The 25,760-nt window shown below is 40.5% G+C and overlaps 1 protein-coding gene across 2 annotated transcripts in view; it reads right to left on the reverse strand.

Moving 5' to 3' along the window:
- Positions 1-25,760, reverse strand: part of GABRB2 (gamma-aminobutyric acid type A receptor subunit beta2) — a 299,227-nt gene that overhangs the window by 150,835 nt on the left and 122,632 nt on the right. For both annotated transcript variants that reach the window (XM_075856302.1, XM_075856301.1), the window contains exon 4: positions 22,558-22,778. In XM_075856302.1, the coding sequence (XP_075712417.1) occupies positions 22,558-22,778 (221 nt within the window). The remainder of the gene's footprint in view (positions 1-22,557; positions 22,779-25,760) is intronic.

Raw genomic sequence — 25,760 nt, forward strand, 5'->3', positions numbered from 1 at the left:
TCACAGAGAATGCTCGAGACACTCCCATGCAAGTTAATGAGTTGTTTTCTTATGTCCAGGTGTCTGCTGTAAAGTAAATCTCTGGAGCTGATATTGCAGCATCCTCTATAATCATAAACAGAAAATAGATTTTTTTTTTTTAATTAATGAAAATAAATTAGGTGATAGAGTCTATTTAAAATGTTAAGCCACTAATGCAAAAACAAACCGTGGCAGAAAAGTGATGCCCTTTAATCGCTTAGTTTGTAAAGTCACATTATAAAACCTTCATAAGATAAAGGTCAATGGCTCAGGGTGGTATAGAGACAAGTTCATTTAATCAATATATTAAGGATGCTGGCTCTTTGTGCTCAGCATAATTGCAGTGTATCAAAAACCATCGACAAAAATGTGTGAAATGCACTGGTGTCACATGGGGCCTCCGTAATACAATATTAACATCTTTAAAAGTCGTTGTGCTAGCTTTTATGCTGGCGTGTTTCCAGAGAGTCCGTTTAGAAGACTTTAGGCACCAGCTCCTGAGGATACTGGACTAAATAGATGAGAGGAGAGCAAATAAACTCCACAATATAATTTGCTGCTCATCTGAAATTAAAGAGTCTATTGATTTGAGTGACCTAAACTAACAGGCAATGGAGATGTTATCAGCTTCATCAACATTATATGAATATCTGGGAACAGAAAATCTCACTTAAATGATGTGGTTCAAGCTAGAATATCTAATTTATAATATGAGAAATGTAAGACTACGCCATATGCCTTCTGCCTTAAAAAAGACACCGTGGAACCTATGTGAAGGGTTTGCGCTATCCCAAGAAAAAAACTGATAATTGGATTTTTTTTACTGAGTCCTATGACTATATGTACAGTGAAGGAAATAAGTATTTGATCCCTTGCTGATTTTGTAAGTTTGCCCACTGTCAAAGACATGAACAGTCTCAAATTTTTAGGCTAGGTTAATTTTACCAGTGCGAAATAGATTATATTAAAAAAAAAACAGAAAATCACATAGTCAAAATTATATATATTTATTTGCATTGTGCACAGAGAAATAAGTATTTGATCCCTTTGGCAAACAAGACTTAATACTTGGTGGCAAAACCCTTGTTGGCAAGCACAGCAGTCAGATGTTTTTTGTAGTTGATGATGAGGTTTGCACACATGTTAGATGGAATTTTGGCCCACTCCTCTTTGCAGATCATCTGTAAATCATTAAGATTTCGAGGCTGTCGCTTGGCAACTCGGATCTTCAGCTCCCTCCATACATTTTCGATGGGATTAAGGTCTGGAGACTGGCTAGGCCACTCCATGACCTTAATGTGCTTCTTTTTGAGCCACTCCTTTGTTGCCTTGGCTGTATGTTTCGGATCATTGTCGTGCTGGAAGACCCAGCCACGAGCCATTTTTAATGTCCTGGTGGAGGGAAGGAGGTTGTCCCTCAGGATTTGACGGTACATGGCTCCATCCATTCTCCCATTGATGCGGTGAAGTAGTCCTGTGCCCTTAGCAGAGAAACACCGCCAAAACATAATGTTTCCACCTCCATGCTTGACAGTGGGGACGGTGTTCTTTGGGTCATAGGCAGCATTTCTTTCTCCAAACACGGCGAGTTGAGTTAATGCCAAAGAGCTCAATTTTAGTCTCATCTGACCACAGCACCTTCTCCCAATCACTCTCAGAATCATCCAGATGTTCATTTGCAAACTTCAGACGGGCCTGTACATGTGCCTTCTTGAGTAGGGGGACCTTGCGGGCACTGCAGGATGTTAATCCATTACGGCGTAATGTGTTACCAATGGTTTTCTTGGTGACTGTGGTCCCAGCTGCCTTGAGATCATTAACAAGTTCCCCCCGTGTCGTTTTTGGCTGAGCTCTCACCTTCCTCAGGATCAAGGATACCCCACGAGGTGAGATTTTGCATGGAGCCCCAGATCGATGTCGATTGACAGTCATTTTGTATGTCTTCCATTTTCTTACTATTGCACCAACAGTTGTCTCCTTCTCACCCAGTGTCTTACTCATGGTTTTGTAGCCCATTCCAGCCTTGTGCAGGTCTATGATCTTGTCCCTGACATCCTTAGAAAGCTCTTTGGTCTTGCCCATGTTGTAGAGGTTAGAGTCAGACTGATTCATTGAGTCTGTGGACAGGAGTCTTTTATACAGGTGACCATGTAAGAGCTGTCTTTAATGCAGGCACCAAGTTGATTTGGAGCGTGTAACTGGTCTGGAGGAGGCTGAACTCTTAATGGTTGGTAGGGGATCAAATACTTATTTCTCTGTGCACAATGCAAATAAATATAAATCATTTTGACTATGTGATTTTCTGTTTTTTTTTATATATAATCTATCTCTCACTGGTTAAATTAACCTAGCCTAAAAATTCTAGACTGTTCATGTCTTTGACAGTGTGCAAACTTACAAAATCAGCAAGAGATCAAATACTTATTTCCTTCACTGTATGTATATATATATATAGCTCATTGAATGTGACGATGGAAAAACGTAAAAAATTGCTTGGTAATTAAGGTTTAAAACAGGCTGGTCATTAAAGGGTTAAATTGACAAAAGTAGACAAGCAGACAAAAGTCATTCAAGTCATTCAAATTTGCCACTTTCAGCAGGATCGACATACTATCTAATGTCTTCTTTAAAAACCAACTTAAAATAAAAGACCAAAAAATATCTATCTATCCATCCATCCATCCATCCATCCCTCTCTATCTATCTATCTATCTATCTATCTATCTATCTATCTATCTATCTATCTATCTATCTATCTATCTATCTATCTATCTATCTATCTATCTATCTATCTATCTATCTATCTATCTATCATCTAAATGAAACAAAATGTGTATACAGGTGCAAGTATGCCTGTAACGGCAAAACAATACAGTACACAAGAAAATAAATATATATACACGAATATTCAAATATACACGTTTTATTTCATTTTGCTGGAATGTGCTGATCAAACTGTCTTGTCTCTTATGTATTCCATACATGTGGGGTTAGTGACTGCCTCCATTTCTGATCTTGGACTCCTCCCATTCTGCCCTGGGTAATTTTAATTTGTTTAAGGCTGGTTCCTACCATCCCCAGATATATGTAGGCTTAGTCCCAGTTCTGGGGGTACGAGCAGCGTAGGGACACACCTCATAGATGTTGCCTTGTCGTGGCGGGTGGGCTCACATAATTTGACCAAAATGTGCGCTAAGAACCCCAGTATTGTAAGTAGATTCAGTAGCAATGCATATTTATTTATAGTGTTTAGGTGCTGTCACCATTTTCTTGTGTTCTATCTATCTATCTATCTATCTATCTATCTATCTATCTATCTATCTATCTATCTATCTATCTATCTATCTATCTATCTATCTATCTATCTATCGAGACAACAATTAAATATTGTAAGATAAATGCAATGTAATTGAAGATGCAATTTACTCAAAAAAACTGACATTTCCAAGAACTTCAAAAAGTGCATGTAATGGGATTCACAGTACAGAGATTATAGATCTGAAATCCAGGACGGAAAGTTTGTTGGTGACAAAAATTTCCGTTACGGAAAGATGTAATGTTTCTTTGCTCAAAGTATCACAATTTTTAGAATATTTTTATATAAGAATACTAAAAGTTTACTTAAGAGCAATAATTACACCTACCTACAACCTAGGTTCTCAACCTGTGCTACATATACCCTATGGACTGCACATCATTTCTCCAAGTATTACTCCCACACTTGCTATGCTTATCAGGCAGCGCAAGCATGATCGTAGATTTGACTTTGATATAACGTATTTGAGAATGGGTTACCTGGCTTATGATCATTGAGAAATGCTGCCCTATAAGAATTGTAATTGCGTGTTTACTCAACCAGTTCTGTTGTAAGGGTAGTTTTAATGGATTATATATTCTTTAAAACTGATGATAATGCACAATTTATTTGCGTGGGTATGCAGCTTAGCTCTATTCACTTCAATGGAGATGCAATACCGGACACAAACTATGGTCAAGTGTGGCACTATTTCTGGAAGAAAGTAGCCATGTTGTTCTAATACTGTACAACCCCTTGGATCAAAGAAATCCTCTTGCAGAGGCAAATAAAGTCGCCACCGGCTCCACCTTTCCCCTTTTTAACCCTCTTCAAGGTGTCTTAATGTTAAAATAAATACCAAGGAATTTACCTGAAAGACTGGATGATGAATGATTACAATGAGAAAAATGGCAGCCTAAGCAAATTAAATATTCCATGATCTGCATAAATATATCAAAGATCCCTGACAACAACTGAGAAAAGAGCTTTGGTGGAGTGAGTTTACGACAAGGTATGTTTGTCAGAGGTGACCAGCGCCAATAACAGCTTGCCACTTGTGTCTCTTTTTCCACTACAGCCAAGCACTGATGTATGGCATGTTTTTGAAAATGAAAAAACTGATGGAATTTGTAAATAGAGTAGTACAAATTATACGTAAAATGTATGGCGTTTATAAAATTTTAACTACATTTAGAATCACATTTTAGCAAATGGTTTTACTAGATCTTATACTGGACTTGGACATACATATCACCTCCTTCACAACAGGTTACACAAGCAATTCCAAAGTTCTGTTACAGACATTTGAGCCATCACCTATTAGGGTATGTTCACACGTACACGTCCGTAACGGCTGAAATCACGGAGCTGTTTTCAGGAGAAAACAGCTCCGCAATTTCAGACGTAATGGCAAGTGCAGGCGCTTTTCGCTGCGTCCATTACGGACGTAATTGGAGCTGTTTTTCCATGGAGTCAAGGGAAAACAGCTACAATTACGTCTCAAGTAGTGACAGGCACTTCTTTGACACGGGCGTCTTTTTTACGCGCCGTCTTTTGACAGTGGCGCGTAAAAAAAATGACCGTCGGCACAGAACATCGTAAAGCCCATTCAAATGAATGGGCAGATGTTTGCCGACGTATTGGAGCCGTATTTTCAGACGTAAAACGAGGCATAATACGCCGCGTTTACGTCTGAAAATAGGTCGTGTGAACCCAGCCTCATCCGCCAATGTCGTGTCTGATTAATGTTTCATTAAAATGAATTGAATTAATAAGGGAGGAAAAGTCATGCGTGAGAGGTATACCCCCTTTTCAGCAGTTCATTTTCTCCAAATGCTCATTTTGTTAAACCTAAAGGGGGATTTCCATCTTGATCATTTATGGCATATCCACAGTAAATGCTATAAATGCCGAATTTGTGCAGGTCCCACTTCTGGGACCCTCATCTATCAGGAGATGGGGTCCTGCAACCCCTATTTGCCAATTTTCAGCCATCGTTTCCTCCATAGAGTTCAATGGAGAGGTAGCGGGCATTGGCAGTTGTGGATGTGCCTGGTACTACAGTTCAGTTCCACTCATTTGAGGGGGTATTTCCTGCTCTGCTATCTACTAGCGCCACTGTAGCTCCCTGAAGGAGCGGAATCCCCGTGTGGCCGGGGATTCCGCTCCTGGAGCGCTCCACTTCATATCTCTGTCCATATATGGACAGTAACATCAGGGGCAACTCCTGAAGCGGAATCCCCGTCTACAACAAATGGACACAGACGACAGGGCCTCTCCTGGAGTGGAATCCCCAGTCACAGCATCGGCAACGCTGTGGATGGGAATTCCACTTCAGGAGTTGCCCCTGATGTCACTGTCCATATATGGACAGATTCATCAAGCAGAGCGCTCCAGGAGCTGTGTGGCACTACCTACAAGGGGGATGTGTGGCACTACCTACAAAGGGGATGTGTGGCACTACCTACCTGGGGGATGTGTGGTACTACCAACCAGGGTGCTGCGTGGCACTACCGACAGGGTGCTGTGTGGCACTACCTACACGGTGCTATGTGGCACTACCTACAGGGGGCTGTGTTGCACTATCTTCAGGGGGAAGTGTGGCACTAACTACAAGGGGGCTGTGTGGCACTATCTACAAGGAGTTGTGTGGCCCTATCTACAAGGGGGCTGTGTGGCACTATCTACAAGGAGCTGTGTGGCACTACCTACAAGGAGCTGTGTGGCACTACTAAAAGGGGGAATCTGTGAGCGGCAGGCTGAGGTAATTTTACTGTGAGTGGTGGGCTGATGGTTATTTTACTGTGAGTGGGGGACTGATGTCAGACTCCTACCAATCATATGTTGATGACCTATCCTAGGGATAAGAGCCAGTCGGACAGCCAGTAGAGCAGAAAGTCATAAAATAGATTAAAAGACAGAGCATCAAATACACTAAAATCGCAAAGTAGACTGGCTATACAATATATCAAAAACGTCTTAACACAATTAAAGTCCCATTGTACTTAAACATGGTAAAAGAGCACCTAAATGCAGATTTGGTACCAAAGCAGTACAAGGGAATAAACCTTCGCTCTAAACAATATAGGGTAATATTGTTTAGAGCGAACGCTTATTCCATTTTACTGCTTTGGCACCAAATCTGCATTTAAGTGCTCCCTTACCATGTTTACGCACATATGCACTTTAATTTTGTCAAGACTTTTTTAATATAGTGTATAGCCAGTCTACTCTCTGCTTTAGCATATGTTATATGCTGTCTTTTAATCTGTTTAATGACCTTCTTTCATGAAGATTTAATAAAAAACATTTTTTTTTTTGCTATACCTTGCCTGTTAGCACCTTATTTTGTAGGATTAATGTGATTGTATTGCTGCATGGCTATTAATGACATTTCTAAAGTGGCCAGTAGAGAAGGTAGAAAGGGTTTTTACTGTTTCTACTTTGTTAATGTCCCAAGAGACAGTCTGACACAAATAATAATACAATAATGATATAAAAAAATAATAATAATAAACAATGAATAAATAAACCTTATAACTCCCCCGCCAACATGCCTGAAGCCCCAGCCTCAACGTAGTTTCCCTGTCTAGGGCATGTGTTATATGAAAATAAATGTTAGACAAAAGTGGACAGAAATGTTAATTTTATTTTAGGTTTCCTCTTTGTTATTGACCCCTTAATGACTAAGCCTATTTTGGCCTTGAAAGGGTTATCCAGTATTTTAAAATGGGTGGCCTATACTTAGGATAAGAAATAAGGAGAAGGATGAAATTACGGCACTCACCCATATGGTTGTATTCTTTATTTTATTGTGGCATCCAGCAAAAATAAAAGTGTATAAGGGAGGACAAAGCATAATTGCATGGCAGGTATCCTTAGGATAAGCCCTCAACATTAGATCGGTGGGGTTCTGACTCTTGGCACCCCCGCCGATAAGCTGTTTGAAGGGACACTGACGCTTGTACAAGCACTGCAGCCTATTTACATTGATTTTATTTCTGTTGTAGATGCATTGTTGTATTCGTAGCGGCTGTGCAAGGTATTGCAACATTGTCCCAGTAACTTGAGATTCTGTGCCTGTGCGATCACGATCATGTGCATACAGGTCGGAAATTGGGAAGGGGTTAAAAAAAAGAAATCGTAAACTTGGGGGGCGTGGCTAGCTGCTGAACTAGCTGGACGCATTTAGTGTGGGCTCCTGATCACTCTCAGTCAGGCATAGACTGTTACACGCCACGCCTGACCATTTACTCCTCTGCTTCTCCATGCTCCTGCGTGATTGCAGCGTTGTTCAATAGGGGATTACTACCTATTTTCCACCATCCACATAATCTAAAGCCACACTCTCTGGAACACTTACTTACTCCTCACCTGTATTGGTATAGCATTTAAGTGCATGGCCCTAATTTTTTAGGACCTCCACAGGGGGTCTACACATACTAAGGTACCTCTCCGAGACTCCATATGGATCTCCCAGCTACTAAAGTAGAACACCAACTACCTGAACTTTCTAAATCACCCCTAGGGAAGCTCCCTAATATTTTCGGATTGCTATCTATATACCTACGTTCTGTAGAGATCAAATATCACGACTATACATTCTGGTCGGACATTACCTAAACGTGATGTATTTGTTCGCCCCTCAGGACAGCTATCTAATACGTACATGTAATAACATAGTATTATAATGGTCAAGTTTGGCCCCAGCAGGAACAGGGACTCTGACGGGATACACAGACACGGTAATCTTGATAACTACTTAAAGAAGGGGCTTCCTTCCGATCCCTCAGAAGACTCTCCTGGAAAATCTCATACTGCGTCTATGGCTCTTCCTAAACACCTCCCTGGTGCAACGCACAACTGTGATAGTGAGGACGACAGCCTACGATCCAACAAAGACCTACCGATATGTAGGTCCTTCATTACCAGGGATCTTACCAAAACCCTTGATCCTGTGATTAAAGATTTACAAGACATCAAACAAGGGGTCAAACAGATGGGAGCCAGAGTTGAAAGCCTCGAGGCTACCCAATCACAGGTCGTTTCTTACACTACAGCCTCTACTGAATCCTTCCGGGCCTGCGAAACGCATCTCAATTCTGTCATGGATCTCCTAGAGGACCAAGACAACAGTGGCAAGAGGAATAACCTACGCATTAAAGGTTTATCCGAGTCTGTTGAACACGAATCCCTGTTTTCATCTCTCAAGTAATTATTCATCACAATCCTAGGGGACACTTATCCGGAAGAAATATCTATTGAAAGAGCACACAGGGCACTCAGGGCCAGACCTAAACCCTCCGAGCCTCGTAGAGACATTATCTGCAGCATGTTATTTAACTCGAGAGTACGGGATGACATCCTGAGGAAGTCCAGAGAAATGAAACACCTACAATTTAAAAGCTCATATGTCTCCATCTACCAGGACATTTCCAATATCACACTCTCTAAAAGGAAGACCTTGAGACCGCTCACAGAGGCCCTTAGACGCCAACATACTCCCTACAGATGGCTTCTCCCCTTCGGGATAATCTTCTAGATCTCAGAAAAATTATTCCTCATTCGCCACCATGGAGATCTTCCTGCCGCGTTAGAAGCCTTGAAAAAGCAAGACTTGTCAATTCCAGACTAGGCTGGAGTCCAATATCTGGCCTCACATTCCACGATTCTGCCTCCTACTCCCTGGGAAATTTAAGGCTTGGGCAAAGCTAGCAGATTCCGCAAGAAATCTGGGAAACTGACCCCAAAGAGGATCAACATGGACACTACCTGATTTTGTAAGACGTGTCTTTCATTATTTGATATTGTTATTTTAAATTTTGACATACAGGTTGTGGCTTGAATAAGTGTCTCCTGCTAGTTTTTAGTTTATATATAATGATTTTGCGATCACCCAAACTTGAAAATTGTTGCTCTATCTCTGTTTATATTTCTGTTTATATTTACCAATGTACTATGTGACATTCTATGTAGGCTTTCCTTAGGATTGGGGCTATGCTGCCCTATCTTTTGATATTTTGACTTAAGTGACAACCCTAGTCATTTTCACCCCCCTATAAGTTCTCCACACTCACCTCTAGATCCCCATATGTGTACACTCTCCCAGGTCCGCATGAGTTGTAAATGTGGGACCCAGGGACTACCCTCCTCAGTCACCACCATGTTATCAATGTTGCCTGTGTTATCTCAGTTTGTTCTCACCCATAGGGTTTTTTCTGTGCTCACTTCAACTAGATTCTTACATCATAGCGCTCCTGTCAATAGCTACTCCAATGTAGCGAACATCTCTTTCCCCCCTTGCTCATATTTACACATGACTTATGGCTAGTCAAGATCCATGCTTTAACTATCCTCAGAAATATGGCCAGATAATATCCCTTTTAAAGAAATCCAGCTCTGATATCTTGCTGCTACAAGAAACCCACTTAAAATTTCATTAAATACCCAAATCATCCCAACACTAATACTCCCAATGGCTTTATAGTTTACACGCTTCCTCTGCCTCGAAGGAAACTAGGATAGTGATTAGGAAATCCCCTCCCTTCTCTCCCACCCTGGTTCACTCAGATTCTGATGGTCGCTTTATTATTGTAAAGGGTAGCTTAGCTGGAACTATGGTGACTTTTGCTAACCTGTATCTCCTAATGTCCGTCAGGTCGACTGACTGCTGGAGGTGCAAGATAAACTACTCATCTTTGCTGAAGGTTTGACTATTATGGGCAGAGATCTGAGTTTAGCTCTTAACCCACTAATAGACTCCTCAACTACGAGATTAGTACATGCCTTTGCTTCCCTCAGGTGATTGACTAACAAATTACATGCAGTCAAGCTTGTGGATGTATGGCGCCTCCAGCACCTGGTCGATAAAGACTACACCTTCCACTCAGCTGTCCACAACACGTACCACAGACTGGACTATCTGTTCATATCTTCTTCTCACCTTTCAGTTGCCCACCATACTGAAATTGGGAATATGAACCTTTCGGATCATACTCCCATACATATGAGGTTCTTTATTTCATCCCTTCCATCTCGTTGGTGGATGTGAAGACTCAATGACACACTACTGGATGGTGGGAAGGAAGTTGAACATATAGAAGAAGACCTAAATTATTTATTTGTAAGAAACAAAACCCCTGACGTCTCTTCTCCCTTGGTATGTGAATGTCGCAAAGCGTTTATTTGTGGCAAATTCATTGCCTTAGGATCAAGGTTAAAGGCTAAACTTAATTCTTTACTAGCTCAAAATTCTACTTTAGAGTCGTTAGGTAAACAGTCTTTAGCTCTCTCATCTAAAGACGATTTGATTGAACTGAGGAGAAAATTAAAAGATCTTCTTAATGTCAGGTCAGCCAGGTTTTACCAATCTGCCCAATTTAAGATTTACGCACATGGAGACAAATCATCCAAGGTCATGTCCTCTATGATTCACAAACGCACTGAGAACTCTCACATATCCTAGATTAAAAACTGGAGCGGGAACAAAAGTTTTGAATATTGACGACATAACATGAGAATTTAAACTTATGGGCCAAGTTATTAGCCAACAGAATAAAGCCCCTATTGAGCACTCTGATCAGTCCTGAACAGGATTTGTGCCAGGAAAGGAGGAAGGAGGAAAGGCACAACACTACCCGCTTGATACATCTCACTCACCATGCACGGAAGTATAATATTCCCCTAACTAAGTACTGACGCAGAAAAAGCATTCGACCGGGTTAACTGGGATTACATAAGGGCGGTACTAGAAAAATTTGGCTTCCCTCCCAGGTTTATCCAGGGCATCTTTACCCTCTACTCCACTCCTAGGGCCAGACTCAAAGTAAATGGCACCCTATCACCTTCCTTTGACATCCAGAACGGCACTAGGCAGGTTTGCCCTCTCCCTCCTCTTTTAATACTTACAATGGACACTCTCATACAGAAAATACGCCAATCAGAGGTGATTGCTGGCTTGGGAGTTGGTGGTTTTGTACATCATACTACGGCCTTCGCTGACGTCCTCTTGATACTCACCACCAATCCTAGTCCTGCCTTCCCGGAGATTCTGTGGATTTTTGAGGGCTTTGGCTCTGTATCAAATTTTAAGATCAATTTTAGCAAGCCTGAAGTCCTCAACATCTCTGCCCCTTCCTCGGATTTAGAATCGCTTAAAAGGGATTCCCCTTTTAAATGGCCAGATACAGTAATAAAATACCTGGGAGTCTTGCTGCCCGGAGACCCGTCTCTTCTCTACCCCCTTAAATTTCCTCTGCATCTTCAACAGATTAAATCTGAATTAGCCGATTTAGATCTCCCTTTCTTAGCCTGGATGGGTAGGAAAAACTACTTGAAAATATATATTCTTCCCAAGATTTTATACGTTCTGCAGACTGTTCGTATTTTCCTCCCTCAATCCTTCTTCGCAAAATTAAAAAGTATTTTTACTGGGTTCCTTTGGGGAAAAAAGGCACCCTAGGCTCCCATATGTGCTACTAGCTCTTAAAACTCACCAAATGGGGATGGGCCTACCGGAACCATATGATTACAATATGGCCAATCACCTGAGCAGTTCGGTTTCCCTATGTAGGAACACTGAAAGAGTACATAGAGGTTGAACGATGCCATGTGGGGATTCCTTCCTCATTTACCAATCAAGATAGATATCAACCCTCTTTCTAGGGGAACAATCCTAGCTCTCGTAAATATCTCTCGTCCTTGGACCTCCTAGACAGTTTTCCCCAAACCCTCCATTGAACATTATACCAATACTCCTGGGAGCGAAACCTCCACTAGATGGTGTTTGGAGACTGTTAAAGGACTTTCCCCTCTCTGGAGTTTTCGATGACCTTCAAACACTAGACCCAACTCCTTTTCTTTCACCGAACAACCTTATCTTCTTGCTTTTATTAGGCTTCCGAAGTTACTACAGGGAGTTCAAAACCAAGTATCCAGCCCTTCCGGACGCATCCTGGAATATATTCTGATATCACACTTCATAAAGCTCCTGCAAAACCATGCTTCTTACTAGCATGGGAGAAAGAACTTCAAATATCTTTAGAGGTTCAGGACATTTCTCAAATACTTCACAACTCACACGGATTCACTAGGTGCGTTCGGTTCCAAGAGAACTCATACAAAATTCTTACTCGTTGGTATAGAACCCCGGAGTGCCTATTCAAGATAGTGATCTGTGTTGGCGCTGCAACAAGCATACTGGCTCAATGGCGCACATTTAGTGGGATTGCCTGTGTGTTCGGCCCTTCTGGTTGGCGATCTCCTCCTTTATCTCGTCCATCTGCAAAATTACCAGTGACTTCAATGCTGCTCTGGTTCTCTTATGGAAACCAACCTTGGGTTATCAGCCCTCAAAAAACAACCTGGCAACCTTTATCATAACTGCAGCAAAATTACTTATTCCAGTAAAATGGAAGTCCACTGATCCACCTTCTGGTCGAATGTGGGTGGACAAAATGGACTACTTATGTAGGATGGAGGAGATCGCCAGTTGGGAGGATAGCAAACACTCAAGATTTATCCTAATTTGGGGCCCTTGAAGTGAAGCTAAATGTGATATTGCTGTAGACTGTTGAAGTTTCTTATATTGGTCTCTCTAGACAAGCACAGAATCTTCTCATGTAAATAGTTCATGTTCCCTTTTCCTTTTTTTTCCTTTTATTTCTTGTAGCAGTGCAGCAACTGGACAGTGCAGAAACTGTCAGGTTTTAAGCAACCAGGGAACATGTACAGCAGCGAGGGATGTCTCTGCTGTTGCTTGGGTGTAAAGCCCGGAATAGGGCCTGGTTTGCTGGAGTGTGAAGGAGAAGGGCGGGCTTCCACTCCATACAGACAGTCCGTGTCTTGGGCTGTCTGATGAGCTTAATTAGGCTTCACCTGAGGCGGCTCTTTAATTGAGGTGTGCGCTGTTCACACAGGGCCCTCAGTCTGGGGAAGACAGGCATGCAAGCCTATGAAAGTCACCACCGTGCAATGTAAAGCTGCCTATGTTTTGAGGTGCTGGGCACAAGGCTCAGTGTCTCGTAGAGAGGGACACTGAATGTGTTAGTTAGAGGCTGAACGGCCTAGGGTTTATTTTGTATGTTTTTTTGTTGTAAGGGTATGTGCACACGATAGCAGGCATTTACGTCTGAAAAGACAGACTGTTTTCAGGAGAAAACAGCTGCCTCGTTTCAGACGTAAATGCTCCTCCTCGCATTTTGCGAGGCTTCTCTGAAAGCCGTAAATTTTGAGCTGCTCTTCATTGAGTTCAATGAAGAACGGCTCAAATTACGTCTGAAAGAAGTGTCCTGCACTTCTTTTGACGAGGCTGTATTTTTACGCGTCGTCGTTTGACAGCTGTCAAACGACGACGCGTAAATGACAGGTCGTCTGCACAGTACGTCGGCAAACCCATTCAAATGAATGGACAGATGTTTGCCGACGTATTGTAGCCCTATTTTCAGATGCAAAACGAGGCATAATACGCCTCGTTTACGCCTGAAAATAGGTCGTGTGAACCCAGCCTCACACTGCTTGCTGTGGTGAAGACAATAAAGCTAGCTGCGGCTGGTTTAAACTTTTATTCCATGAGTTGGAGTGAACTTTATAAGTGTGCCAACCATCTCACTCTGGAGATGGCGATCCTGTGAGCTAAGTGGTCCCTAAGATGTCACATATGGTGGAGAATTGCTTTGGGCAATAAAATGGCACAAGAAGTGTGCAGTGAAATTTAAAGAGACTGTTTTTTCATTGCAATGGGTCTTATTGAGGAACTCCTCAAAAAGATAGTGCAAACTAATGCCAAGCAGAGGGAGGATAACCAGAGGTTTCTGGCACAGTTGGAAGCAAATCGAGAGGCTTTAAGGGCACAAGTACTGTCCAAGGATACACAACTTTCCAAGCCATGTGGATGTCTTTCAACGCCAGCTGCATTGATGCTGGGTAGTCCGGAGGTGTTACAGACAGTTCGCAGAGAAGAGCACGGAGCGTGCGTACCTGTGATACAAGCTGTGAGGACCGTTGCTAAGGGCAACTACCCAGACTCATGGTGGGAATTATTAGTTATTATTGAGTCCAATGAATAATGACTTTACTTATACTAAACCTCAGCTGGTAGAGTTCTTTGTAAGTAAAAAGTGTCATCCCTAATAAATTAAGAGTCAGAATCCTGACACTTCTGACTCTTTTTTGTGAGATTCCGGCAAGTGAAACCAAATCTCGTTTAGCTCCGTAATCTCGCGAGATTTGGTTTCACTTGCCGGAATCTCACAAAAAAGAGTCAGAAGTGTCAGGATTCTGAATACACATGCTGTCCAGGCTGGATGGTCATGTGTATTCATTATCAGGACACTGTAGTAATGTTAGGGCTGGTGTATGTAGCTGCACATAGTGATATAACTATATCGCTAGTGCAGTGTAAATGAATGGAGAGGAGTGCATGATGCCGATTGGTCAGCGTCATGCACTCCTCTGTACAACGCCCACTTGGTCGAAAGTAAAAATACGCCCACTTGGGCATTAAGAAATTTCATTAGCATAAACCCAAATCGCTCCTAACGTTGTGAAAATAGATCGTTTTTTTAAAATAAAAAGCATTAATGTCACCTACATTACAGCGCCGATCTCCTTATATAGGAGATAGGGCACTTCTAATGTGGTGACAGAGCCTCTTTAAAGGAAGTATAGTATTTTCTTTGAATCACTTGAATCCAGAAATATGAAAATAAAAAAACCTGTTCTTAACCCCCCACCTCACTGCCTGTAAGCTCACCAACACCTTTTATTTTTATTTCCCCCCCACATACCTATGTAGAAATGGTTTGTAATTCAAATAATAAGAAAACAAATTACTACAAAATGAATCTAAGATGCACCAAAGACTTACTTCATAGAATTCCAACATAATCCTGAATAATAATGCCACAAGGCTTATATCTCTGAGGGGGTTGGCAACATATTAAGCTTGGTTTCCCTTGTCTGTAACACAGAATTTCTTTACAGAAAAACGTTGATGAGAAAAGTCTTTGTGATGAAGAGGAGAAGTGATCGTAAGTAAGAAAGGGAGAAGCCATTGACACACATGTCTTAGCCTTATACCACAGTTTTCAGTAGAGAAACAGTGATGTCAATGCAAGTAGAGTATATACTGTATAGCTATGCTGGTTGTAACAGTGAGTTATGATAGTGAGATAAGATATCCGTTTTTACATAAAAGGACTTAATACTAGCTTCACAGGCTGTGATGCTATTAGAGTTCAGCACTGAAGCCTTCAGATTTGTGAATGTAGCTCTAGACTAAAATACAGCCTGTAATTCAAGATCAGAAAAAGAGAAGTAATGCAACGTATTTACAAATTTATGTAACATTTTTAATGAATATTCTAGACATCAACTGTAAAATAATGATTATAGATGATTCACTACACACACCATGATTGGTGCAAGTTTGTTGCCGCCCTGCACCCAGTATCTCAGGCTCGCTCACCACACTATTTTTCATAATGTTCACTGCTATATAAACCTGCACTGAGACCTTTTGTCTGTATGCTTGATAAAGGCTTGAATAAGCTGAAACGTCGCTGAAAACTGGAACAAACCACTGGTGATTCATCTTACACCGTTACACCTTAACACGCTGACTGAATACCATCGTAATCAAAGGATCCCAAGGAGATTGAGAACCCATCTATATCCCACATTGTATCCAGACAGCCAGAACTTCGGCACAAGATTTGAACAGATCTCAAACAAGTATTCTTTAAACCTCATTCTTTTGAACATGCAATTCCTACAAGAAGGCGGTAAACCCATAAAGGGGATTGCGGATCTAGAGGTCCAACTAAGATCTTCCCTCAACACTGAAGAATTGATGGAATTAAAAGAAAAAAAAACACAATATATCTGAACAAACACTGGACGGAGACTGAGGCCACAAAAAGTCAAAAATGGTATTGAGACTCGGAAGACTACCAAAGCAACAAGGTTTACAAGTGGCAACAAAAGGAACAACACAATGAGAGAAGGAAACAACTGAGAATGCCAAGAAGAAGAACAAGAACCATCACATGCAACTCAGACTCATCGGATGGCCAACTTTTTAAAGGGCACAGATCATCCATACAGCACAAGAGTCTGACGCCCCTGCAGTAGAGGTGGTCGCAAACATAAATAAAACCTTAAGAGGAATGGGGAACCTGAGAGGCAAACCACCAATGAAGAGGTATCCATCCCGTTACAGGAATTAGCAGATAACATTGTGGTAAATATCTCCTCACACATCCTCACTGACACCGAACGTAGAGTGCTTAACAAAGCGTTGTCTTTCTGCCTAGGCAGTAAGGTAGACTGGTTTTATCTAGAGATAGATCTACAAAACAATTTCAGACTCTTACGCTTGAAAGCCCATTTCTCCAAACAGCCCACGAATATACATGTTAATGTGGTGAACAACAAACATCTAAAACTAAGAAATTGGAGCCTTAAAAAAAGAAAAGTAGATACCATCCTCCAGGCAATGATCACATCGTAGAAGCCTATAGTGAGGTGGTCAGGAAACAAATACACACACTAAAAACTAGTGATCAGGGTAATCTACTCAATAACCTCAATATGACCAAGGAAGAAATAAAAATCCTAAATGACATTTCTAATGACAAAACAATCACCATCAAACCAGCGGACAAGGGTGGGAACATTATAAACGTACACAACTTTAATCGGCCAAAGATCAGATTGTGAATAAAGGATTTTGTCTCCCCATAAGACTAGTTTTTTTTCTTCATTATCAGATGGATTTATTGTCTTTCTCCAACTGTTCTAGTGACACCAAAACAGACAGTGGTTGAGTTTTACCACTTTTATAGCACCAAGAATTCTACGCAAAGTGGCCCAAATGCTTCACTGGGCACACATGAGTAAAATATTTGATTATTTTAAACTAGTTGTTCCATGTGGGAATGAAAACAATTAGATAATTTTACATGTCCCTAATAGCTATGCTTAATTCATTTATATTTTAACCCTTTGGAGACACGGCCACTTTGAGTTTTTTCATTACATTTTTTCCTCCCCGCATTCCAAAAGCCATAACCTCTTTGTTTTTTTGTCGACATAGCCGTATGAGGGCTTGTTTTTTGCGGGACAAGCTGTTTGTCATGGCACCATTTATTGTACCGCATAATGTACTGGAAAGCTGAAAAAAAAAATATTTGTGGGGTGAAATGGGAAAAAACAACAACAATTAAGCCAGTTTTGGGGAGGTTTATTTTTACGGCGTTCATCACGCGGTAAAAAATACATGTGCACCTTATTCTGAAGGTTGATACAATTATGGCGATACCAAATTTATACGTTTTATATTATGTTTTACACTTTTTTTTAAAAAAAACAAAAAACTATTTGCTAAAAAAAAAAAAAGGTTTGGTCACCATGTTCTGAGAGCCATAACTTTTTTATTTTTTCGTCAATTTAGCAATGTGAGGGATTCAATTTTGCAGGGTGAGCTGTAGTTTTCACCGATACCGTTTTGGGGTACATGCAAATTTTTGATCACTTTTTATTTCCTTTTTTTGGAGCTAAGGGTCCAAAAAACAGCAATTTTCGTGTTTTATAAAATATTTTTTTTACGCCGTTCACCGAGCCGGTTAAACAATGCTATATTGTGATAGTTCACACTTTTACGGACGTGGCGATACCAGTTTTTTAACATTGATTTAGGGAAAAAATGGGAAAAGTTTTTTTTTTACTTTTAACACTTTTTCTTTTTTGAGATCTAAAAAAAACCTTTATTTAACTGCTTTTTACTTTTTTTATTAGTCCCCCTAGGGGACTTGAACCAGCGATCGTTGGATCGCTTGCATGATATACTGCAATACTAATGTATTGCAGTATATCGTGATACTGACAGTCTCCATTGAAGAGGCAGGGCTTCAAAGGAGTACAAAGATGGCAGACCTGGTGGCCTTCATTAGGCCCCCAGGCTGCCATGACAACCATTGTCACCGGCCGATCGCGCCGCAGGGGGGTACGATGGCGTGTTTGCCCTCCTGATTCTAACAATTTAAATGCCGCGGTCGGTGTTAAGATGTTAAATTGGAGGAATCAGAGTGATCTTTGATTCTGCCCATTGGAGTGAGGTGTCGGTTGTATATACAGCCGTCACCCGCTGAGTATGGAGCGTGCTCAGCCCGTGAGTGCGCTCCATACTTCCCCTTGGAGACATCTCAGTAATAGTTTGTCGGGGTTGTTAACTTAAGACATTGTGAGCATATGCCATCAATGTCACATCATTGCTGATCAAACGCTATTGTCACGTTGGGTACGTGGACCCACTGGACTGTACCGCCTTAACGGTAAAGTCTATAGTTCTTATAGGTGTACCTGAGGTAGCTTCAGACAGTAGCAAGGCAGGATCAGAAGGGACTTTGGCAGCAAGCGGACACCAGGCGTGGTTTAACAGGACAAGCGTGGTATACGGCACAGCACGACTTCAACTCGATACGACACTTGACCAGGATAGCACGGGATACAGGTAGCAGGAATGGGAAACACTGGGAACTGGAAGACACTAGGAGACCATTTGCAGAGACAAACTAAGGTAACGACAACAAAGCTCAGGCAAGACAGGAAGGGGCTGGGCCCTTCTTATAGTCCAGGGTGCTCATAGGCTAATTTGTCACTTAACTCTGGTGCGCGCGCTGGCCATTTAAGAGCTGGCACGAGCATGCGCGTGCAACCTACAGGACCCGGCTGGAAGAAGCGGAAGTGAGCATAGGCGTCTCCTGAGGAGGAGATGGGGGCCAGCGCTTACAGATACATGGCTGCGGCCGTCAGAAGGTGAGTGAGCCTGACGGCCCGCGGCCATGGGCATGGCAGCTATGACCCTGCCAGAAAGAAAGCACACTGGTGCTAGAAATGTACCATGTCGCTTTGGCTCCAGTTGTCTTTCTTTGGAGGCCACAGACTATTATGTGATTGTGTAATCTTTTAAAAGCACAGTGTTCTCGTAACATTGAACCACTTTGTTTTAGCAATGTGGTCGGACCCCTAACAACTGAAAGAAACATGCCACTTGAGTGCATTGGCAGTGGCTGGTATTGCAGTTCGGCCCCACTCACTTGACTGTGGCTGAGGAGCAATACCATACACAGCTCATTGACAAGAGTGACACTGTTACCGGGATAAAAATAGAAACTTTTTTATTTTTTCTAATCTCATACAGTCCCTTTAAAAATAGCTTTGCCTTTTCTCATGACACTCATTTAGCAAACCCAAAAAGTACTTTCCAAGATAGAGCAGGAGTATACAGTAATTTATAAAAGAAAGCCATGATTAGGTTAGAGATAAAATGTACATATCCTAATCCATGATTTCCTGTTACAACACTGATTTATTAAAACTTACTGTACTAACATACATTTTCGTTTCGTTGGAATGTATCGTATGTTTGACCCAATTACTACACTGAAATGAACTGGAGTGGGTCAAGTCATCAATCAGACAGTGATTTAAATGTTCCAACTTTGAACACACAATATTTAATTCATCTTAAATACACAACTTTACTGAAAAAATAGTAAACATGCTAAAATAAAAATGCTACCTAAAACCATGATCCACTGAGCAAATGGAATTAAGCAACATAAAAACATGACAGTATTAATGAATCAATGCACTAAAGACAAAATAGTTGTGCTAATGGGAAATAGACGTGTAAAGTAGTGGATATCAATTCCATTATCACAATCAATGGGAATAGCTTAGCTTAATTGAGGATAGTTCAGAGTTCTCTTTGACTATAACCTTAAAGACTTGTAGCTTTACACTGAAATGGAAGATGACATAAAAGTCACGCTTTCTAATAATTTAATATAAAAGATCCACATAATTATATAGCATCAGGTCTACTTTTACTGTCTTGTGCTAAAAATAATATATCAGTTTTTTTATTTATTCTAAGAGTCGGTGCATATGGCATTGCAGTGACTCTGTATAGTGGCACATTGATGTATTTCTTGTTATGGACCCATAGGGACTCTGTGTTCCTCTACATGGTTATGGAACGGCAATAATACGGCAATGTACATCAGGCCTACGGAAGCACATTTATAGACCATTGAGTCAAATGTTTCATAGAAATGTATACATCTAGATGTTAAGAGATATTGATTGCCATATTTGCAGTGCTAATCGTCTAACTACCTTTAATGAAAAGAGAGAAGGATGCAATTTATTTATCTATTTATTATATAGTATCTTATGGTATACTGTTCATTTTGCCTGAAGTTTGTATCCCCTTGGTGGCATGTAATATAGACATGCATGTTATCTCAAGGACAGGTGCTCTGAAAATATACTTGTATCCAATACTAAGTTAAAAGAGTTTCACAGGATAGGTAATAAATGTTTAAACATTGGGAGCCCCACCGCTGGGACCCCAATCAATCACTAGATCCTAGGGCCTGAGCCCCCCATTCCTTCTCACTGCACGACCGCAAAAAGGAGCAGTTTTTTAATGGAGCGATGGTCACGCATGCGCCATGCCGCTCCATTCAATGTTTTATGGGACTTACGAAGACAAGTACAGCGCTCAAATTTTTCCATAAGTCTCATAGACATTTAATGGTGCGGCAGGGCGCATGCGCTCTACTCAAACTTCTCTTCATTGCGGTTGTGCAGTGTGGAGGAATGGTGGTCTGGGAAACTCCATTCTAGGGTTTTTTAGGGTCTTAGCAGTGGGGATCACAGCGGTGTGGCCCCCAACCGTCAGACATTTATCACCTATTCTGTGGATAGGTGATACATGTTCTTTGTGAGACAACCTCTTTAAGGGAATTATTTTATAAATCTCAGATCAAAAATTATACTACTAAGAACTGTAGTCCAATATATTTATTGAGAAATTCTAATCCAAAGTAACAAAGTTAAAAGTTTAGTGAACATTCCACCCAAGACTGAATATTAACAACAATGTCATACAACGTTCTTGACAATCTTGGTGATGTAGTTTTTTGGAGAACCTTTTCCTTTTAGCTCCTTCCCTCATGGAAGTTGCGGGCCTTCATATTACAAACCACTACCTGTCTATGAATGAATTGTTAATAGATGCTCCATCTTCTGTCCACTACTTTGGAGTCTTCCTTATGGAGTGGATGCTACAACTAGCAAGTTTGGTTCTAGGGGAGAATAGCTTTGTAATAAGCTTTTTAATATGAAGCTATGAGAAAAAAAAATCCATGTGCCTCTGCATACAATTAGAAGCACGGTGTGGGCCCATAGCAGTTTTTTGGCACCATATTTTCCATTCATACAACATGAATGTGTAAATCAGCCATATGCATGAGCCCTTAGTCCGATCTGAAAATGGCAATGATGTGAAAGACAAAAGTGTAACTTGTGCCTCAATGGCAATCTGTAACAGGGTCCCAGTCATACCATTGGTTAGGTAAAGTCTTTTTTGTATTTTCACCGCACAATATCAATAAAGTAATATTATTAACATTTCCATTGAAAGCATCAAATATATAAATAATCTGTTGAAACAAGCATTGCTGGCCTTAGGGGTGTGAGACCTGTGCGCTTGCATAACCCACATTAGACATCTCTGCTGAAGGGGGCGCCACCAGACATCTTAATAATTAATTTTATAGTAGTACTAGATTATTTTATGTATCGACCATTTATTTTGTAACTGTAATCTGGTATTAATTGAGCCCTGTATAGTGGTATTTATTTAGGCATTGTTAGGCACTCTACAGTATATTATTTTAGCAGTGTACGGTGTGGTGAAACCGTATAGCCTTTCTATCTACAGTAGGCAACTAACTGAAAATATTTTTTGGCCAACATATTTCACAATGATTTGGCACCATACCGTATGGCGCTTCTAGTTAGGCACCATATCGAGTTATCTGTACACTGTATAACAGAACATCACATGGAGGGAGCAGCAGAAGGTACCACACGGGGCATCATCCATCATAAAGCCGGCGCAGTATAGAAAAGTAAAACACATGATCTACCATCATTTTTACATTCTAACTCTCCGCTGCCAAAAAAAACAACCCATTACGTTCTGAAGTTTCCTTTGAAAATCCAAATTAAAATTTTGCTGATAACAGTACATCGCAATGTCAGAGTTGGAATGAAGTACTTAATATGCAAAAGGTTATTATGCAAAAGGTTATTATGCTTGATAATGAACTTAACGTCCCAAAATGTAAGACCATGCAATCAAGTAAGAGTATTTGTTTCAGACTGACCTTAGGCCGTACAGCACAGTGCCATCAGGATGAAGACGAATCATTCTATTCTTCACTGTCACACCATGCACAAAAGATTTCTTGTCATTTAAAAAGTAGGTATCAGGAACCCACAGCTGATCTGCCACTCTATTGTCCAAGGTCAAATTTAAAGGAATTACTGAATATGAAAGTCTTTTATCCCTCCAAGCCTGCTGAAAGTACATCGTCAGTGTGTAGTCCTAAGAGAAAAAAAAACACAGACAATATCTAATTTTAATACATTTCCAGAGTGTTATTTTATAGCAGGGTTAACGCAGCTTTATCATGCACTTCAAGGTCTAGAACAACTTGCAAATGGCTGAGAAAATGATTTTGCTTTCTTCTTTCTGAACTATTAGAACATGTTTTATTTAAGAATGAATCCATCTATGAACATTTGGGAGATTATTCCGTGTGGCCTGACAGTAATAAATGTATTTTCACAATCATCTTTTAATTATTGCATTAATAATTACTGTAGCAGGCAAAGCTTTTAATACGCAGAGAATGGGATATTCATTCAGCTCTTTCTGCACGGCAATACATTTTTGAATGCATTTGAATATACCGTACGCAAGGAGTAATCCTTTGTATCGCTAGAGTTATAGGAGAAAAGATAATAATGGGAACAAGCTGCATATGTGAATTTAATCATACAGAGCAGTGTATAATAACCCAATCTTTTTGTAACAATGTGACAGGAGCCTGGCACTGCTGATCCTGGCACCATGCTCTTTTACAATTTAGTGCTACGTCTGTGGCTTCCCATTTGCCTTAGCTGCTGTCCATGTTATGAAGTTTTACCTACCGTACAGCAGTGGTGGCCAGCCTACATCATAATGGGGGCCTCAGGTGAGACCTTTGACTCCATTTAGGGGCCACACATTAAATTCAATGTATTGTGTCCTCTGCTTGGCCACACATTTGGCACATTAACTGTTTGTTATAGTCTATAGGAGAAATGCAAACAGCTGAGTTTCTGTATCTCCAGTTCACTATAATGGAATGTCTATGTGTGGTCAACTCTATATTGCAAATGATGGGGTACAGGATCCCAGTTCTTGGACTCGATGGGGGTCCCAGCAGTCAGATTATCAATGATCAAACATTAATAGCACAGCAAAGAGAGGCATATGTGTGAGGACAGCTGGGTGTGGGCACACACACACAAACACACACACACACACACACACACACACACTCTACAGTACACAGATTAAAGAGGGTGACCACCGCTGACATACAGCCATGACATCACTAAAGACCCTCATTACATTGCAGAACCATTTAATTTGCATTTTCAGACATTTTCAAGATTCTGCTCCACCATATTTGTTTTTGATTGACCACGCTATGTCTATTTTTTTTCTATTTGAAATAAGACTCTTGTCTCGATAAGCATTAACGAAAATACTCTTTCTGACTTCCTGATTTAAACTTCATCAGAGAACCATTTGGTGGGTGCAATTGTGACCACTAATTCAGGTTTGATAGAACATGTGCCCATATATAATGTGGGTATTCCCCAGTAAAAGTTTCCCTTTAACATTCACAATGGGCATGTCAAACATGTACGAGAATGAGGGCATATGTTAATTGCAGGTCAAACATTTTTCAGGTGGTAAATATCTAATGTATATATTTAGATGTATATATTTAAATTGTGAGCCCCAATGGGGACAGTAAAAAAAGGGGACCTCTGTACAGCGCTGCGTAATATGTTGGCGCTATATAAGTAACTGAAATAAATAAATAATAAATAAATAATAAATATGTATATCTTTATATGATCAAAACATGCATTTGGCGCCACTGTGTTCATGTCAAATATCTGGTCGTCTCTTCTGTACACATTTCCATGATCTCCTGAATGACAGTCAAGCGCAGCTCAGGTACGATATAAATAAGGTTTATTTTTCACCTAACTTATTCATAAAAAGATAACAAATATATATAAGTTAACAAGTGTGACTCTGCTATATGTGCCGGCATAATTATAGAATTAAATTGTCAGGTTGCCAATCTTATATAGAATTTTCTATGGAATCAAAGTGAAATGTGATAAAACCATAGTGACATAGTGCTAAACAGTTGACATCTGGCACTATGGATGGACTTAGTACCTGCTACATCTAAGTTTCTACTTTTTTTCATGGGGTAATATGCAGAAAATATTATAAATTACTTATGTATTTGATTTTTTTAAATTTACCATGAACAATATCTATCAAAGCTAAGTTTTAATTCACTGAAAAATCAGCCGTCTGTATGTTGTTAGTGAAAAGACTCTAAACTCTCAGATAAAAGCCGTATATACTTCTTTAGTAGGACCCACAGGATTTTTTTCATGTAAAATAATTAATCATAGAAAGTTTTAATCACAGCAGTCTAAACTCATTGCCAGTGGGTTCCAGCTCATAAAACCTGAAGGGTTGTCTCAGATTAATTACACAACTGAGACAGAATACAGTTTGTCACTTTAGCAGACCACTTCAATTCTAATTACAACACATTAAAATCTGTAAATACAAAACATGACACTCAACAATACTGCGTTCCCGCAGCATTTCATATTAACACAGCAGATCACTGTATTCCAGCACTGCAGAATGTAATGTCTCTAATGTATTTTAAAAAGGACTTTTCAGTTCTCCTGACGTGTCTAATTAAGTAAATACATGTTTTCCCCATGAAAAAACAATGCGGATCTAATCTTTCCATAGAACTCTGAGATGAGTTATTTCTCTGTTATTCCACCTGGAAATTTATGAACAAATTTACAACTGGGTGTTACCATTCCCCTTAACAATAATTGACAAAGGTAAGGTATGGTATGGTATGGTAACAAGGTAACGGTATGGTAACAACCAGTTGTTCATGTATTTATACATTTCCAGGAGAAATACTAGGAATGTCAGAAGAGCTGACAAGCCCTCTTAACCACTTTATGCTATAGGATATACATGTACGTCACAGATTGCCTTAACTAAGGACTTCATGACATACATGTACGTCATGGTAATTGCGCGGGCCCATGCAATTAACAGCAGAAGCCGTCTGGGATTGACAGCCGGTGTCCTGCTGTAATTACTGGGTTCAGAGAAACATTCCGTTACCCTTTTAAATGTCACTGTCAATAGCAACCAAGGAATTTAAGGAACTTGACAGGTGGAGGGGCTTCC

Source organism: Rhinoderma darwinii, chromosome 3 (genome assembly GCF_050947455.1).
Source record: "Rhinoderma darwinii isolate aRhiDar2 chromosome 3, aRhiDar2.hap1, whole genome shotgun sequence".
Classification (NCBI taxonomy): domain Eukaryota; kingdom Metazoa; phylum Chordata; class Amphibia; order Anura; family Rhinodermatidae; genus Rhinoderma; species Rhinoderma darwinii.